The following is a 19,932-nucleotide window of genomic DNA, read 5'->3' as shown; positions in this document are numbered from 1 at the left end:
AATGATACATACATAAAAACTCACAAAAATGTAAAAAATTATCAAATACTCGTAAATAAAATATTATATTATACATAAAGATAAATGTGAACGTGATTTTTTTTTTCTTAATTTAGAAATTAAATAATAAATAATTGTAATTCTTCCGTGAAATCACTCAAATGTCATATCCAGTATTCAAGGATAATATTCTAAGTCATAAGTAAACATATTTCAATCATAGTCATCTAATATAATCATTTTAAGATTTAAATTAAAAAAAATTATTTACATAATTTATTTATTATAGTGTTCATATATAATATAAATATAAATTATGAGAGAAAACAAGTTGAGTATTATAATACACATACTTGCACTCATTCTAAAATAAGCATGTATTCCCTAAGGTTTGAGTAGAGTTTATGATTCCTAACCACAACCATCATTATTCCCAATACAATCACTTCTACAATTATCACCACCACTTATTATTGTCTGCATGTCTACCACCATTCATGACACTACTACTACCACCACTTCATCAAGCAACATCACCACAGTCTCCACCACCATCCTCATTGATACTGTTATTATTACCTCTATTATCAACATCCCTATTATTATTACCTCTATTATCCACATCAAGTACTACCATAGACAATGTCTTCATTGTTGTCATCAATGCCAACATCACTGCTACTAGATTTACTATAATAGGGATAATATAACCGATAATTAATTTATAGGTATAAAAATTTATATCATATGGGCAATAATATGATATAGAATAATAATAACAAAATTTTCTTAAAAAAAACTGAAATGTTTTGTCCCAACACTTGGCATAATGTAGAATAGCTGCTAGAGTTCTTTGAGTCCTTGTAGAAACAGCAGATTAGATAAATAAATGATAGCATCAGAGTACATCAACTCATACATAAAAAGATCAGTTGCAAGCCCTCAGCCTAATGCACTTAGGCAAAAAACAATTCCACACCCAAACATACATTTGCACAGAAAATAGGGATACCCCAACTAAATCATTCACTGAACATATTACATAAGTCCCGGAAACTAACCTTGCTATAACATTTACATATTGCAAAATCAAAAATTGCTTCTTATGTAGAAAGGAATGGCAATCAACATATATAACCACCTAATAAGAAGAAAAACAACTTGGTCCAGGAATGTGAGCGTTGTCGGAATCCAGATGGCGAAGATTGGGGAAAGATTGCTCACATCCAAAAACTGGGTGTTTGGTGATAAGATGAGTCAGAAGTTCAAAATTAGGCGTGCACCTATTTCAATTTGTCTGCCACTTCAACAGGTTCCTATTCTCCACAATATCTTTGTTCCTTTAATATTGTTCAATATCTTGTTCCTTTAATATTGTTTTGCTGTCACTTTCCAGGTATCCCAACTTGAAAATAGTATTCCAGATTTCAAGAAAATGATTTTGGAGTTGTTCTTTTCTGAAACAAACCCCAACGTTCTCAAGGCTATGGAGGATTTTCATATGAAGATAATAACATATGAGCACATGTAACTACTGCATTCTACAATTTACTTATATAGGATGGTGTAATGTTAGTATGATTGCATTTCTTATTTTTTTATATCCATTTGCCTTAGAAATCGCCGAAGACTAGTCAAGGAAAAAAGAGTTACAGGAAGCAAGATTGAAAAATTGATGAATGTATTTCCACAGGTTATATTCTCTTCAGGTATGGTGTGTTGTTGTAGTGCAAGTTATCATGGTTGTGAAGCATAGTTTTCTGTTAGCCTTGTAACTAACACCATGCTGTTATGGCATTGACAGTAAGAAGTAGTTAGAGTTAGTTAGATTAGTTTTGCCTATACAATAGAGGTTGTAAATAGAACTAAAGATGTGTGTGAGAGATTGATTTTTCCTTGAGATTACATTGTTGCTGTAATGCTCTGTTTTCAACTAATAAATTCACGTTAGCTTTCAATCACAATTAAGTGCCTTGTTCCAACAAACTGGTATCAAGAGCATTGGTTAAGATCCAATTTCCGCAATGGCAAATCAAGGTACGACGAGTTCCCAATTTCCAGCGAATCTTCCGGTGTTCAAAGGCGAGAATTATGATCGGTGGTGTGCGCAGATGAAGGTCATATTCAGATTTCAAGATGTGCTTGAAATTGTGAATGATGGAGTTGCAGAATTGGCAGCAGATACCAATGAGGCTGCAAGAACCTTGCATCATGATATGAAGAAGAAAGATGGAAAGGCTTTGTTCATCATACATCAATGCGTTGATGGTAATGTCTTTGAGAAGATCATTGAGGAAGAAACGGTGAAGGGAGCATGGGCGACTCTAAAAAGGCTCTATGGAGGTGATGAAAAGTTAAAGAAGGTGAAGTTACAGGCTTTGAGGAAGCAGTATGAGGTGTTGAATATGAAAGAAGGTGAAGCCATATCAGAATTCTTTTCAAGATTGGTAGTCTTGACCAATCAGATGAAAACATGTGGTGAAAAGGTCACTGATTTGCAGAAGATTGAGAAGGTGTTGAGGGCCCTAACTGCAAATTTTGATCACATTATGCAAGAGATTGTCCAAGTAGAGGATCAAACAATCAAGGGAAAGATGAGGCCCAGCTGGCAGAAAGTGACTCAGATGATGCAATGTTGATGGCTACAACACAATTGGATGATGACACATCAAATGTGTGGTACCTAGACACAGGTTGCAGCAACCACATGACTGGAAACAGAGGTTGGTTTGTAGATCTAGATGAATCTAGTTCTAGAGGAATCAGATTTGCAGACAATAGTCAAGTGAATTCTGAGGGCATTGGAAGCATCATGGTAAAGAGGAAGGATGGCAAAGAGGCTATCATCACAGATGTGTTGTATGTGCCACGCATGAGGAGTAACTTGATTAGTGTTGGTCAATTACTTGAGAAGAATTATACAGTGAAGATGGTGGATAAAGAAATGAAGCTGTTTGATTCAAAAGAGAGATTGGTTCTTAAAGCTCCACTGTCAAGCAACAAAACCTTCAAAGTGTGCATTAACATGATTGATCACAAATGTTTTGTTACCACTGTTGCTGATGATCAGAATTGGACATGGCATCATAGATATGGCCATTTGAATTTTAGGAACCTGAGCATGTTGAATGCAAAGGGTATGGTGACTGGTCTTCCTAAAATTCAGGTTCCAAGACAACTTTGCAAAGAATGCTGCATTGCTAAGTCTGCAAGAAAGGCATTCAAGCATGATTTACCCATGAAATCATCACAGAAATTGCAAGTTGTACATTCTGATTTGTGTGGTCCTATGGAGGCTCAATCTATTGGAGGTAATCACTATTTTCTCACTTTCATTGATGAGTACACTAGACATGTGTGGATATATATGATTGAGAAAAAGAGTGACACCTTCCCACAGTTCAAGAAATTTAAGCTACTTGTTGAGAAGGACAGTGGTTGTAGCATTAAGAAATTGAGATCTGATGTTGGAGGTGAATACACTTCCCTGGAATTTGCCAAATTCTGTGAGAATGAGGGCATAATTCATGAGATTGTAGCTCCATACACACCACAACATAATGGCATTGCTGAGAGGAAGAATAGGAGCATAATGAATATGGCTAGAAGTATGCTCAATGGAAAAGGAATGCCAAAGAGGTTCTGGGCAGAAGCTGCTGCTACTGCAGTGTACATTCTGAATAGAAGTCCTACAAAGAAGCTGCAAGGTGTGACACCTTATGAAGCATGGACTGGTGAGAAGCCAAGTGTTAGTCACTTTAGGGTGTTTGGCTCACTGTGCTATAGACATGTACCAGAACAATTGAGGAAAAAGTTGGATGATAGAAGTCAAACAATGGTGTTCGTTGGTTATCACTCAACTGGTGCTTACAAATTGTATTCACCAACAGATCACAAGATGGTCAAGAGTAGGGATGTACAATTTGATGAGGCAAGAGGCTGGTGCTGGAATGAAAATTCAACACAGAGAGAAATTGTACCACCTACAGTGAGAGCCACTCTTGATGACTGTGATGCTGAAGAGAATCCTATCAGGGTTGGTACTGAAACTGGACCTGAACAACCAGTGGTCAGAAGATCAACTAGAACAAGGGTACCTTCAGTGAGATTGACAGATTATGATGTGTTTCCTGATCAAGCAATAGGCCAAGAAGGTGAATTACTTGAGGAAAACATGTTAGCTGAATCAGAACCAATAAATCTCGAATTAGCAATGAGAGATTCAAATTGGCTAGATGCTATGAAAGAGGAATTGGCAGCTATTGAGAAGAATAAGACTTGGGTACTTGTGTCACAAACTGAGAAGAAGGCAATTGATGTAAAGTGGGTTTACAAGCTGAAGCTGAGGCCAAATGGTGAGATTGCAAAGTATAAGGCAAGGTTGGTAGCAAAGGGGTTTCTGCAGAGGGCAGGTATTGACTTTAATGAGGTATATGCACCAGTAGCTAGACTAGAAACTGTCAGGATCTTGGTAGCAATAGCAACACAGTATGGATGGAATTTGCATCAACTGGATGTAAAATCTGCATTTTTGAATGGTCCATTAGAAGAGGAAGTCTATGTGAAGCAGCCACCAGGTTTTGAAGTTAAGGGTCAAGAGAGCAAGGTGTATAGGCTCAAGAAGGCACTGTATGGGCTGAAACAAGCTCCAAGAGCTTGGAATAAGAGGATTGATAGTTTTCTGATGAAGGCAGGATGCACTAAGTGTGTTTCAGAACATGGAGTATATGTGAAGGGCTCTAGTAAGTCTGATCATATAATCCTATGTCTTTATGTGGATGATCTACTGACCACAGGTGCAAATGAGCAAGAAAATATGAAGTTCAAGTCAATGCTGATGAAGGAATTTGAGATGAGTGATATAGGAAATTTGTCATATTTTCTAGGGATGGAATTTAAATTCACTGACAGAGGGGTCTTTCTTCATCAAAAGAAGTATGCTGAAGACATTTTGAAGAGGTTCAAAATGGCAAACTGCAATCCAGATATTACACCTATGGAGACTGGTTTGAAACTGAGCAGAGAATCACCAGGGGAGCTTGTAGATGCTACACTGTACAAACAGATCATTGGTTCACTGAGATACTTGTGCAACACTAGACCTGATATCAGTCATAGTGTTGGGTTATTGAGCAGATTCATGGAACAGCCAAGGTCATGCCACTTGCTTGCAGTCAAGAGAATTTTGAGGTTTATAAAAGGAACTACTGATCATGGTGTGTTGATGCCAAGTGAAAACAATTTGAAGAAAATTGAAGTTTTGGGGTATTCAGATTCTGACTGGGGAGGTGATGTGGATGATAAGAAGAGTACTGCTGGGTATTTGTTCATGATTGGGAAGGCATTGATATGCTGGAGCTCAAAGAAACAGGATGTGGTAGCTTTGTCATCATGTGAGGCAGAGTATGTAGCTGCATCATATGCTGCTTGTCAAGCTATGTGGATTAAAATGCTATTGGAAGAAATGAGGACTTGTGACAGTACCAAGGTGAAGCTGCTGATTGATAACAGGTCTGCAATTGATCTTGCAAAACACCCTGTTAGTCATGGCAGGAGCAAGCACATTGAGAGGAGGTATCATTTTCTTAGAGAACAAGTGAATGAAGACAAGCTTGATGTGGAACATTGTAGAACCGAGGTTCAGTTGGCTGACATACTGACCAAACCTCTCAAGAGAGTGAGGTTTGAGGAATTGAAGAAGCTTATGGGAATGGAAAGCTTGGATAACTTGTACTAGGAGGTGTGTTGTTGTAGTGCAAGTTATCATGGTTGTGAAGCATAGTTTTCTGTTAGCCTTGTAACTAACACCATGCTGTTATGGCATTGACAGTAAGAAGTAGTTAGAGTTAGTTAGATTAGTTTTGCCTATACAATAGAGGTTGTAAACAGAACTAAAGATGTGTGTGAGAGATTGATTTTTCCTTGAGATTACATTGTTGCTGTAATGCTCTGTTTTCAACTAATAAATTCACGTTAGCTTTCAATCACAATTAAGTGCCTTGTTCCAACATGGTGGTGGTATCAGCTTTCCATTGTGTTCTTTTCCCAAGAATTCTTGCAAGAAGAAATTTAGATATGATGGTTGAAAAAATAAAATGAAATGCTTAAATCAAGTCTTTTGTTACCAATAGCTCTTATCAGACTCTGTCTGGTTTAATATAATGATTTTCTTGTGTTATTTGCTTACGCCTTGATGTTAAGCATCTATTTACAGGAAAGATAAAGGAAACTAGAGAATTACCTGGTGCCGCTTTAATATGTTTTTCTTTCACTCCTAAAGATGTGAATGAACATCAAGCATCCAAAGTAAGATATTGGCAGTTAAACATATTCTGATTAGATTTGAATGAACTTTTGATCTTATATTATAAGTATTCAGAGGTTAAGAGATGTACATACTGGGATGAAATTGCTCTAGTGGAAGTAGCTGCTTCTCTTCAGCTCTCAAGAAATATCTTGCTTGTGCTGATGGCACTGCAGTCATGGAAAGGCTTTGTGCGACGTTGGATGAAGGCTTACACACTGTCATATGATGCTAAGGCACAATTGAGTGTCCTAGATAAAACTTCTAAAGCTGCTAGTGACATTTTGAAGGTCAAGATTGGTCTTTTGTCATTACAAACCATCTTTTTTTACCCATTTATCAGTTATTTGTATTGAATGCACAAGTTTGTCATGTCTGATTTAGGTTTTTTTACATGCTTTTTGTGCAGAGTATGATGGCTATAGCAGATGAGGCTATACCTAGAGCTGCTGAAAATATTGCACTGGCTATCGGAGCACTTTGTGTGGTGAGAAGGTTTTCTATGGTTATGCACTCATTTAAAATCTTTAAAGATTCTGCTTAATTATCCTCTGTGCCACATGTTGGCATCTTAACATATACACTGTTTTCAAGATTATTGAACATGTAGTGAGTCAGCTCTCTAATAATCTAGTTAGTAATGTATCTTGTGTAATTAGCATAATAACATTTGCTTGCAACTAACTTTGGCCTTTCTATTGTCAGGTTTTGCCTCCTTCTGTTCACACAGTTAAATCTGCTGCTTCAAAGTTTCTTTTGGAATGGTTGCTCCAACATGAACAAGAACACCGCCAATGGTCTGCTGCAATTTCTCTAGGATTAATCTCTAGTTGCCTTCATGTAACAGATCATAAACAGAGATATCATAACATCACCGGACTTCTTGAGGTATTCTTGTTCTCTATTTTTAATTAAAATTAAGTGCCGATGAAAGTAAGTTTGAATATCAAAAAAGCTATAACATTTTTTATGAATTTCTCTTGACATTTTAGATTAATCACAAGTGTTTATGGAACTTTTCATAAGTTCACCTTTTTCGCTTAGATTTTATGAATCAAAAGCTTTTTGGAGGTTCTATACACTTATGGGATTATATTAAGAGGTTGTAAGAATGCTATTACACACATGAAGGCTAAAGTCAGAGTTTTAAATGGATTATCCTGTCAATTTTTATTATTTTTTTTCAATTTGGTTCACTCTTGAGAGAAACTTGTTGATAAGATTTTCTGGCATTGCATTTAAGTGATTGTATGAACTTCCAGCTTCTTTTTGATGGCAGAAGTTCCCTTGTAAAAGGAGCATGTGGTGTTGGATTGGGTTTTTCTTGCCAAGATCTTCTTACCAGGGTTGAAACTTCTGTTACCTCTACTGTGATGAAAGAAACAGAGAAGATTCCAGAATCTGAATTGCTAGGAAGAATTATTACTGCCTTAGCTACAATGATACAACAGAGAACTCAATGTTCTTCTGATGTTTTACACAGTCTATGTTCTTGCTTTCCACTGGGTTCATATGACATAAGTGGTAAAGCATATGAACATATATCTGACAGCACTGAAGACTTGGAAGAAGATATCTGGGGTGTTGCTGGACTTGTTCTTGGTCTAGCTAACTCCATTAGTGCAATATACAGAGCTGGAGAGTTGGAGACAGTTATTAAGATAAAGAACTTGGTAATATCATGGCTTCCATATGTGCATTCAGTAGTTGAAATAAAAACTTTCCTAGGGAAAGAATCTGAAATTGTTTTAGCACTAGGATCCTGTATAGCACTTCCCACTATAGTAGCTTTTTGCCAGAGAATGGAATTGATGGATGATGCTGAGTTGGACCACATTGTGATTGCCTATAAAGAGTTGATTTCCGAGTTAATTTCTGTGAAAAAGTCTGGCATTTTGCACCATAGTATGTTGATGGCATCATGTGCTGGAGCAGGGACTGTACTTTCTTGTATATTGAAGGAAGGTGTTTACTCTTTTGAGGCTGAACAGGTTAAATGTTTACTGGAACTGTTCAGAAAATGTTACGTATTGAAGGAAGGTGTTTACTTGAATGCTTTCCCTTCTCTTGTTCATCTTGGTGGCATGCTAGGAGTTGTTAATGCTATTGGAGCAGGTGCAGAAATTTTGGTCAATATGAATTTTCCAAAGTACACTAGGCAATCTGATTATCAGAAGGTAATTTACCTTTTTGATAAAATTGCTACCAGCTATCTCATCGTATTATTTATTTTTTTCTTGCTTCATATTTAAATATCTTACTATTTAAAAAACAGGAGTCTTCCTCTGTAATGGGCCCTCCCCTATCAAGTTCTGATTTTGAACCATATTTGACATCATTGGTGCAAGAGTTGTTTCTTGTGGCACAGAATTCTGATACTCAGCAGCTACAACAGTTTGCTTCCTGGGTGCTTGCCTTCCTTCGACATCATTTATGGTCCAGGGAACTTTTGGGGGTTGATAGTGATAGCAGTGTAGCTGAAACTAGTTCAAAATCTGTTTCCCATAGTTTTTCTGAGGACAGTGTTGTTTTGAAGCTTAGTTTGTGGCTTATGGATTTCAAATACACTGAGGTAAATGTTTTATTTTGTATAAATTTTTATATATATTTATTCATTTTCTTGCTTGCATTGGACTACTTTCCTTCCCATCTGTCACTCTTTTTTTCTGTTTATTCTCCTTTCTTTGTCCGATAGAAGGTGTGATCCTTTGCATTTAATGTCTAAGTTGATGCTTAATTTTTCTTTTTAGAATTATCTAAACAGATTTTCTTATCACGTTTGGGAGTTGAAAATCAAACTAACTACAAAAGTAGCTTAAAATCCATAAATCATTTAGTCATGATTATATATAAATTTGAAGTGTCCACTGGAAGCTAGTTGTTGGGATTTGAACTTAAGTGTTTTTTTAGAAGTCTTGTGAATGAATTTAATATTACACTTTTTCGTGTACCCTTTTTAATTACTGGCTTAAACTATAAAATCATCTTGGTTTTTTGTTGATCTTGGTTATTCGATGATATTCATCATTGCATTATTTCTTACATGTTTTGTGCCATTGCGTAAACTGAATTCAACACAGTAACTACTTCTGCTTCTCCTATTTAATTATTTTTTTCTTTGATTTTGGCATGGGTGTATATGATAAACTTCCGTTGTACATCTATATTTTCTATTACAATAGTTTTATGATATGTTTTTTTGTTAGTACTTCTCATTTTTCTCTTATTTTGTCATCCAAATTCAGTCCGGAACTGTTGACACAGTCATTGCTGTATTAAGGTGTCTTTCTAGAGCTCCCAGGTTGCCAAGCTTGGATTGGGGCTCAATTATTAGGCGTTGTATGAGGTATGAGGTCAAAGTTGTTGCATACTCAAAATAACACCCTCACCATCACCATGCTACACGCAACACCATGTAATGCATTTTGTGTTCTTCTTACACAACCCTTATGTACTATAGTTCTAACCTTGGGGTTGTTCACGGAAATATGTAATGCATTTCGATTAGATTACACAAGAAAAATTATTGTGTTCCAAACCCTTGATTCCAAAGTTGAGTGAATGCTTCCATTGGAATGCCTAGTTATAGACAGTTTATGTTCATGCTTTCCAGTGGGATCTTAAAACATAAGTGCTAAAGTATGTATGAAGACTTGGAAGAAGATATTGGGACTGTTGCTGGGTCTAGCTAACTCCATTCATGCATTATACAGACCTGGAGTATATATATATATATATATGTAAACATTTAATAAATTAGTAAAATATATAAAATAATAATAAAATGTCCAATGCAGGTGCTAATTTTTAACGTGCTAAAATTTTATATTGAAGAACATAAAAAACAAGCCTTTCAGGATGGTAACACATGTATCAGAACACAAATTTTGACTTCATCACAGAAGCAGGTTTCAACAACAGTGACAAGGTTCCTTGGCATCTTCATCATCATGAAAAAGCAATTGATGATATTTAGCAACAATAGAATCTTAAAAAAATAGAGCATCTAATACATGGAATTTTGCACCAGTTTCATTATTCTAGTCGTCACAGTATTATAGTAGCATGACCAAGACGATTATGCCAAACTTTTAAAAATATTCTTCAACATTTTTATAGTAACTTCTTCCCAAAATTTGTCAAAATGCAAAATGTTTTTGTTTCCACTAAAAAAACATTTCCTATTTATTTAAGAATAAATATCTAGCTTTATAAGACCCTTTAAGTATCCCACCATCTTATTTCATTCTGTCCCTATATACACAAGTTCTAAAAAACACCTCATACGTTACAAATCATGAGATACGCAATTAAGTGAATAAAGAAAGGATGAGAATTAGTACATAAAATAGATATGCTTAATTATAATATATCTGAAGTTAGAGAATATGAAAGCAATTAAAGTTTACGAGGCATATTTGTTTATTGCATCTTATTGTGAGACATTCATTCATGGATTACAGCTGTGAATATTTTTTTGTATCAGAAACCATTGATGGGAAGACTTAAAAAAGGTCTTGGTTGAGCAGCCATCAAAGAGAAAGATTCCTTGCACTTAATCACTGTCCATTTCAAATCACACACTTCCATTCACTTCATTTCCAACTCCTTCCTACGATGGCAGCAGAACTTGTTGGTGGTGCTCTTCTTTCCGCCTTTCTTCAGGTTGCATTCGACAGGCTCGCTTCTCCTCAACTTCTAGACTTCTTTCGTAGAAGAAAACTTGATGAGAAACTGCTCGCCAATTTGAACATCAAGCTGCATTCCATAAATGCTCTCGCTGATGATGCTGAACTAAAGCAGCTCACAGATCCACACGTCAAAGCATGGCTTGTTGCTGTCAAAGAGGCTGTCTTTGATGCAGAGGATCTGTTGGGTGAAATAGACTATGAACTCACCAGATGCCAAGTCAAAGCTCAATCCAAACCTCAAACCTGTACTTACAAGGTATCAAATATCTTCAACTCTATTTTCACTTCATTTAATAAGAAAATTGAATTTGGGATGAAAGAAGTCCTGGAGAAACTAGAATATCTTGCAAACCAAAAGGGTGCTCTTGGTTTGAAGGAGGGTACTTATTCTGGTGATGGATCAGGTAGTAACGTGCCACAGAAATTGCCATCATCTTCTTTGGTGGTTGAAAGTGTTATTTACGGCAGAGATGCTGACAAAGATATAATCATTAATTGGCTCACATCTGAAATCGACAATCCTAACCACCCATCAATACTTTCCATTGTGGGCATGGGTGGCTTGGGTAAGACTACACTCGCCCAACATGTGTACAGTGACCCAAAGATCGAGGATGCAAAATTTGATATCAAAGCATGGGTCTGTGTTTCTGATCATTTTCATGTTTTGACCGTGACAAGAACAATTCTTGAGGCAATCACAAATCAAAAAGATAATAGTGGAAACCTAGAAATGGTTCACAAAAACCTGAAAGAAAAATTGTCAGGAAAGAAGTTTCTTCTTGTTTTGGATGATGTTTGGAACGAAAGACCAACAGAATGGGAAGCTGTGCGAACTCCTCTTAGCTATGGGGCTCCAGGAAGTAAAATTCTTGTCACAGCTCGCAGTGAGAAAGTTGCTTCTAGCATGAGGTCTGAAGTGCATCTTCTAAAGCAATTAGGAGAGGATGAATGCTGGAGAGTTTTTGAAAATCATGCATTAAAAGATGGTGATCTTGAATTGAATGATGAGTTAATGACGGTTGGTAGAAGAATAGTTGAGAAGTGCAAGGGATTACCTCTAGCTCTCAAAACAATTGGATGTCTTTTGAGCACAAAGTCATCCGTTTCAGATTGGAAGAACATAATGGAAAGTGACATATGGGAGTTACCCAAAGAACACAGTGAAATTATTCCTGCGTTATTTTTGAGCTATCGCCATCTTCCTTCTCATCTTAAAAGGTGTTTTGCTTATTGTGCCTTATTCCCCAAAGATTATGAGTTTGTGAAGGAGGAGTTAATTTTTTTGTGGATGGCCCAAAATTTTCTACTGAGTCCACAACATATTAGAGATCCAGAAGAAATTGGTGAAGAGTACTTCAATGATCTACTGTCAAGGTGTTTTTTTAACCAATCAAGCGTCGTAGGGTGTTTCGTCATGCATGACCTTCTGAATGATTTGGCAAAATATGTCTGTGCGGATTTCTGTTTCAGGTTGAAATTTGATAAAGGCCGATGTATACCGAAAACAACCCGTCATTTTTCATTTGAATTTTGTGACGTCAAAAGTTTTGATGGTTTTGAGAGTTTAACTGATGGTAAAAGACTTCGTTCATTTCTTCCTATCTCAGAAACGAGAGCTTGGTGGCATTTCAAGATTTCGATACATGATTTGTTTTCCAAAATTAAGTTTATACGCGTGTTATCTTTTCATGGTTGTTTAGAACTTAGAGAGGTCCCAGATTCTGTAGGTGATCTTAAACATCTCCATTCGTTAGATCTTTCGCGTACTGGGATACAAAAGCTACCTGACTCGATATGTTTGCTTTATAACTTACTAATTCTGAAGTTGAACAATTGTTACGAGTTGGAGGAATTGCCCATAAATTTGCATAAGCTTACCAAATTGCGTTGCCTGGAATTTAAAGTTACAATAGTGAGAAAGATGCCAATGCATTTTGGAGAATTGAAGAATCTTCAAGTACTAAGTACGTTTTTGGTGGATAAAAATAGTGAGCTAAGTACTAAGCAACTGGGCGGATTGGGAGGACTCAATCTTCATGGAAGGCTATCAATCATTGACGTGCAGAATATTGGGAATCCTTTGGATGCATTAAAAGCAAATTTGAAAGATAAACGTCTTGTGAAGCTAGAATTAAATTGGAAGTGGAACCACGTCCCTGATGATCCAAAGAAAGAAAAGGAAGTACTTCAGAATCTACAACCTTCCAATCACTTGAAGAAATTGTCAATCAGGAACTACAATGGTAGAGAATTCCCAAGTTGGGAATTCGATAATTCAAATATGGTGATCTTAAAGTTGGGGAACTGTAAATACTGCCTATGTTTGCCTCCCCTTGGACTTTTGTCATCACTGAAGACCCTTATGATTGAAAGGCTTGATGGAATAGTGAGCGTTGGTGATGAATTTTATGGGAGCAACTCTTCGTTTGCATCCTTGGAGAAGCTGACATTCTCCAATATGAAGGAATGGGAAGAATGGGAGTGTAAAACTACTTCTTTTCCACGTCTTGAAGAGCTTTATGTGTATAAATGTCCGAAACTGAAAGGTACGAAAGTAGTTGTTAGTGATGAGCTCAGAATTAGCGGAAACAGTATGGACACATCGCATACTGATGGAGGCACCGACTCTCTTACAATCTTTCCACTACATTTCTTTCCAAAGCTCCGTTCTCTTAAACTGATAGGCTGCCACCATATAGAAAGAATTTCACAGGAGTACGCTACGCTCATAATCATCTCATGAATCTATATATTTTTAATTGCCGTAATCTTAAAAAGATGCACTACAAGGGTATCTGCCACCTCTCCTCTCTCAGACTTCTTCAATGTCCCAGCCTTGAATGCTTACCAGCGGAGGGTCTCCCCAAATCCATCTCTTCTCTCTCAATATGGCGTTGTCCATTGCTGAAGGAACGTTGTCAGAATCCAGATGGCGAAGACTGGGGAAAGATTGCTCACATCCAAAAACTGCATGTTTGGTTATAAGATGAGTGAGAAGTTCAAAATTAGGCGTGCACCTATTTGAATTTGTCTGGCACTTCAACAGGTTCGAATTCTCCACAATATCTTTGTACCTTTTCGATTACCATTTTCTTAGTTGCAAACGGTAACCCTATAATTGCCATTTTTCAAACAAGAGCAGCACATGATATACTTGAACTCAACTACGTTTTTCATCAATCAATTACTTTTATTTTACTCTTATTTTCGTGCAAAATTATTTCAATTTTTCTGTTGAAATTAAATTCCAACCGAATGTTTTTCCTAATTTTAGAATACTACGAAAATCGTGAAGGTGGTTTGGCATTTGGCATCCATTCCGAACAGAGTATTCTGTGTTCTTATTTCATGTTACTACAGTTTCTGACAAAAAAATGAACTTAAACTTAATAATAGATCACTGGAACTAAATGATCCAAAAAATGAAGTTTTGAATGGAAACTGCAGTGGACATAAAGGACATTCTGTATCTAAGGAACTTGTAATTGGAATTTAAAAGTATATTTCATCAAGATTTTTAGTCATTAAAATAAGTCTTATGGTGTTCAATGAAGACTGAGTTTGATAGGATTTTGGGAAAAGTTCCAAATCTCTGAGTGTATTCAATTCAAGCTGTAGCTAGTCCAACTCCATTGCAGCACATTTGTTTATTTTAACACTTTTTTTTTTATCTAAATATGAAGCTAGCTGTGAATGCAATTAACATTGTGAAGCTTTAGAACTGCACTTTAATTGGAAAAATCTAAACATGCAGCTCTATAAAAAATTTGTATGCTAATGTATTTATGATGGATACACCCATTCTTTCTTGATTTTTAAGTTAATGATTTAAATGGAACAATGTGCTTATGCTTTTGTTTCTTTCTACCTTATTTCTTCCACAGCTCTTCCAAAGTTGGTGTGTAGCAGTGTACCATGATATTATACAGAGGAAATAAGTATGAAATTGGGTTCTGATGTGGAGTTCCTATACAGTTCCCGAGCAAACTCCAACATCTGAGAGGCAAATTGAAACAATGGAGTTTTGAAATGCAAATACTTTAAACATTAATTCTTAGAACATTGTAGATTGGAAATTGGATTTCTGAACCAAACTGTTTTGTTGAACCTCTTAGTGGGTCTATCTGATTCTAAACTTGTCTTTGAAGGAATAAAATAGAACCCACTTTTCTTATTTGTATGTTACTGTTTCAATTATATTTGTTGTCCATCAATGCTCTCACTCATCATGCAGAGCAAAAGCAGATCACAATTATTTCCTTTCCTAAATTATGAGAAATTTTGAAATCCATGCGAACACATAACTGCATACACTAGACAAAAAATCATGACATATAAACCAATTTTAGAAACAAAAAATAATTAGGATAAATAAACACATGTATTTAATCTTTTTCTTAATTTTCTTATATTTTCTAACGACCTTCTATACTTTTTAATCTTCTTTTTTTCTAATGAATGTTTCTCAATTTGTTTCTAGTGTAGTTCAAAAGTTTCATTTTATGCATGCTTTTGAAAAAAAAAATCACTTACAAAGAAAATAAATCCTACTTTTATCAACCAATATATATTACATTTTTCTTTTACAACTACCCTAACCTCTTTTAGGAAAATTTTAGTGAGAAGCCTTTCTTTTTAAATTTTTTGCAATATAATACCTAAAATCTACAATATTTTTACAAGGATTTAACATGCCGCGAATTCTCTTAAAAGAGAGGGACGCCTTCAGGAACGCGGGAACGCGAACAATGGAAAATTTAATAAATCCTCTGATGAGGATAGACAAATTGTGACATCTGACATCTATTCATTACTTGGGTGTGATTGACATTTGACATCTATTCATTACTTGGGTGTGATTGACATTTGACATCTATTCTTTACCTCGAGGAGGAATGCTGGGAAATGTTCTTAACAAGGTCAACGTAATATGAACTCAAAATAAAATTGCAGAAATTAGGGAAAAATTTCACAAATCTAGAAAGAGGATAGTTTTGGAGTGCAAGAAATTTCAGAATTTTTTTCCCGAAACAGTTTCTCATTGAAATTCTGTGTAAGAATCCCAACAAAATTTGGGACCAAACGCAATAAATTTCAGCATAAACAGATGAGAATTCAATTAGAAAAAAAAATAAAACAGTTTCACAAAGAAACGAACCTTCGTAGGATTCGTCCCACAAGATTGGCAATAAATTTTTTAAACACAATTAAAAATTATGAAGGTTCGTTTGTGTATTAATCTGTTTGATTTTTTTCGTGGGTGAATACTCATCTGTTTGACCAGAAATTTTTCGCGTTTTGTCCCAAATTTAGTGCAGATTCTTACGTGGAATTTCAAGAAAAAACTATTTCGGGAGATTTTTTCAGAAATTTTGTGCAAACCAAAGGCTATCCTCTATCAAAACTTGTGAAATTTCCCTCAACTTTCTGCAATTTTATTCTGGGTCCGTATTGCGCTGAAAAAATTCTTACAAGTACTTTCATATATTGTTTGCACCCAGGTAAGGCGGCACGTCCATAAACAAATCACAAAAGGAAGATACGGAGAAGAAAAGCATGTACGTTTTTTTTTCGGAAAACCAATTTTGTTCACTCTCGGTCTGGGACTTACTACGCATTACTCCTTGGGTATTTTGGTCTAAAATTTTTACCAGACAATCGTCACTATATCTATTGAGTTTTGGCTGAGACTCGAGCTCCAGATTCGTCCCACAAAATTGGCAATAAATTTTTTATTCACCACTGCCAGGGCTGAAAGAGAGGTTAGTTTGTGTGTGAAACTGTTTGATTTTTTTCGTTGGTGAATAGTCATCCGTTTGACCCGAAATTTGTCGTGCTTTGTCCCAAATTAAGTGGAGATTCTTATGTAGAATTTCAGGAAAAAACTATTTCAGGAGAATTTTTCAGAAATTTTGTGCAAACCAAGGGATATCCTCTACCAAAACTTATGAAATTTCGCCCAACTTTGTGAAATTTTATTTTGGGTCCGTATTGCGCTGAAAAAATTCACACAAGTACTTTCATATGTTTTTTGCACCCAGGTAAGGAGGCACATCCATAAACAAATCACAAAAGGAAGATACGGGGAAGAAAAGCAAGGACGTTTTGTTTCCGGAAAACCAGTTTTGTTCACTCTCGGTCTGCGACTTACTACGCCTTACTCCTTGGGTATTTTGGTCTGAAATTTTTACCAGCCGTAAGTCACTGTGTCTATTGTGTTTTTTGGCTGAGACTTGAGCTCTAGATTCGTCCCACAAGATTGGCAATAAATTTTTTTATTCATCACTGCCAGGGCTGAAAGGAAGGTTCGTTTCTGTGTGAAACTGTTTGATTTGTTTCGTGGGTGAATACTTATCCGTTTAACCAGAAATTTGTCGCGTTTTTTCCCAAATTCATTGGAGATTATTACGTGGAATTTCAGAAAAAAACTATTTCTGAAGAATTTTTCAGAAATTTTGTACAAATCAAAGGCTATTTATCATCTACCAAAACTTGTGAAATTTCGCCCAACTTTGTGCAATTTTATTCTTGGTTCGTATTGCGCTGAAAAAATTAACACAAGAACTTTCATATGTTGTTTGCACCCAGGTAAGGAGGCACGTCCATAAACAAATCACAAAAGGAAAATACGGGGAAGAAAAGCCAGGACATTTTGTTTTCAGAAAACCAAATTTGTTCACTCTCGGTCTAGGACTTACTCCGCATTACTACTTGGGTATTTTGGTCTAAAATTTTTACAAGACGTTCGTCATTGTGTCTATTTAGTTTTGGCTGAGACTTGAGCTCTTGATTCGTCCCACAAGATTGGAAATAATTTTTTTATTCATCACTGCCATGGCTGAAAGGAAGGTTCGTTTGTGTGTGATACTGTTTGATTTTTTTCGTGGGGGAATACTCATCCCTTTGTCCCGAAATTTGTCGCGTTTTGTCCCAAATTCAGTGGAGATTCTTACGTGGAATTGCAAAAAAAACCTATTTAGGGGGAATTTTTCAGAAATTTTGTACAAACTAAGGGCTATCCTCTACCAAAACTTGTGAAATTTCGCCCAACTTTGTGCAATTATATATTGGTTCCGTATTACGCTTAAAAAAACTTCACACAAGTACTTTCATATGTTGTTTGCACCCAGGTAAGGAGGCACGTCCATAAACAAATCACAAAAGGAAGATACGGGGAAGAAAAGCCAGGACGTTTTGTTTTCGAAAAACCAGTTTTGTTCACTCTCGGTCTGGGACTTACTACGCCTTACTCCTTGGGTGTTTTGGTCTGAAATTTTTACTAGAGGTTTGTCACTGTGTCTATTGAGTTTTGGCTGAGACTTGAGCTCCAGATTCGTCCCACAAGATTGGCAATAATCTTTTTATTCATCACTGACAGGGCTGAAAGGAAGGTTTGTTTGTGTGTGAAACTGTTTGATTTTTTTCGTGGGTGAATACTCATCCGTTTGACCCGAAATTTGTCGCGTTTTGTCCCAAATTCAGTGGAATTTCTTACGTGGAATTTCAGGAAAAAACTATTTCGGGAGAATTTTTCAAAAATTTTTTGCAAACCAAAGGCTATCCCTTATCAAAACTTCTGAAATACGCCCAACTTTCTGCCATTTTATTCTGGGTCTGTATTGCGCTGAAAAAATTCACACAAGTACTTTCATATGTTGTTTGCAACCAGGACGTTTTGTTTTCGGAAAACCAATATTTTTCACTCTAGGTCTCGGACTTACTACGCCTTACTCCTTGAGTATGTTGGTCTAAAACAATTACAAGACGTTCGTCACTTTGTCTATTGAGTTTGAGCTGAGACTTGAGCTCCAGATTCGTCCCACAAGATTGGCAATAATTTTTTTATAAATCACTGTCAGGGATGAAATGAAGGATCGTTTGAGTGTGAAACTATTTAATTTTTTTTCGTGGGTAAATACTCATCCGTTTGACCCAAAATTTGTCGCGTTTTTTCCAAATTTCAGTGGAGATTCATATGTGGAATTTCAGAAAAAACTATTTCGGTGGAATTTTTCAGAAATTTTTTGCAAAACAAAGGCTATCCTCTACCAAAACTTATGAAATTCCGCCCAACTTTCTACAATTTTATTCTGGGTTTGTATTGCGCTGAAAAAATTCACACAAGTACTTTCATATGTTGTTTGCATCCAGGTAAGAAGGCACGTCCATAAACAAAACACAAAAGGAAGATACGGCGAAGGAAAAACCATGACATTTTGTTTTCGGAAAACCAGTTTTGTTCACTCTCAGTCTGGGACTTACTACGCCTTATTCCTTGGGTATTTTGGTCTAAAATTTTTACCAGACGTTTTTCACTGTGTCTGTTGTGTTTTTGCTAAGACTTGAGCTCAAGATTCGTCCCACAAGATTGGCAATAAACTTTTTATTCATCACTGCCAGAGCTGAAAGGAAGGTTCGTTTGTGTGTGAAACTCGTTGATTTTTTGTGTGGGTGAATACTCATCCGTTGAACCCAAAAATTGTCACGTTTTGTTCCAAATTCAAAGGAGATTCTTACGTGGAATTTCAGAAAAAACTATTTCGGAAGAAATTTTCATAAATTTTGTACAAACCAAAGGCTATCCTCTACCAAAACTTGTGAAATTTCGCCTAACTTTCTGCAATTTTATTCTGGGTCCGTATTGCGCTGAAAAAATTCTTACAAGTATTTTCATATGTTGTTTGCACCCAGGTAAGGAGGAACGTCCTTAAACAAATCACAAAACGAAGATACGGGGAAGAAAAGCCAGGACGTTTTGTTTTCGGAAAACTAGTTTTGTTCACTCTCAGTCTGGGACTTACTACGCCTTATTCCTTGGGTATTTTGGTCTGAAATTTTTACCAGACGTTTTTCACTGTGTCTATTGTGTTTTTGCTGAGACTTGAGCTCGAGATTCGTCCCACAAGATTGGTAATAAACTTTTTATTCATCAAT

The 19,932-nt window shown here is 36.1% G+C and overlaps 1 protein-coding gene, 1 long non-coding RNA gene and 1 pseudogene across 2 annotated transcripts; all 3 read left to right on the top strand.

Moving 5' to 3' along the window:
- The first annotated feature begins 1,176 nt into the window (after positions 1 to 1,176).
- Positions 1,177 to 15,172, top strand: LOC137836724 (uncharacterized). Its single transcript, XR_011085340.1, has 2 exons — positions 1,177 to 1,312; positions 14,883 to 15,172. It is a non-coding gene; the product is annotated as an uncharacterized lncRNA (long non-coding RNA).
- Positions 6,409 to 9,970, top strand: LOC137836550 (protein RST1-like). The gene is made up of 6 exons (XM_068645219.1): positions 6,409 to 6,594; positions 6,714 to 6,791; positions 7,010 to 7,192; positions 7,567 to 8,481; positions 8,580 to 8,876; positions 9,550 to 9,970. Exons 1-6 carry the CDS (start codon positions 6,469 to 6,471, stop codon positions 9,682 to 9,684), a joined length of 1,734 nt encoding a protein of 577 aa, XP_068501320.1. The 5' UTR covers positions 6,409 to 6,468; the 3' UTR covers positions 9,685 to 9,970.
- LOC137836710 (putative disease resistance RPP13-like protein 1) overlaps positions 10,808 to 19,932 on the top strand; it is a 104,756-nt pseudogene continuing 95,631 nt past the window's right edge.

This window comes from Phaseolus vulgaris, chromosome 4, assembly GCF_000499845.2.
Source record: "Phaseolus vulgaris cultivar G19833 chromosome 4, P. vulgaris v2.0, whole genome shotgun sequence".
Lineage (NCBI taxonomy): Eukaryota > Viridiplantae > Streptophyta > Magnoliopsida > Fabales > Fabaceae > Phaseolus > Phaseolus vulgaris.
Note: the sequence above shows the minus strand (reverse complement) of the source record. Positions and strands in the feature narration are given on the sequence as shown.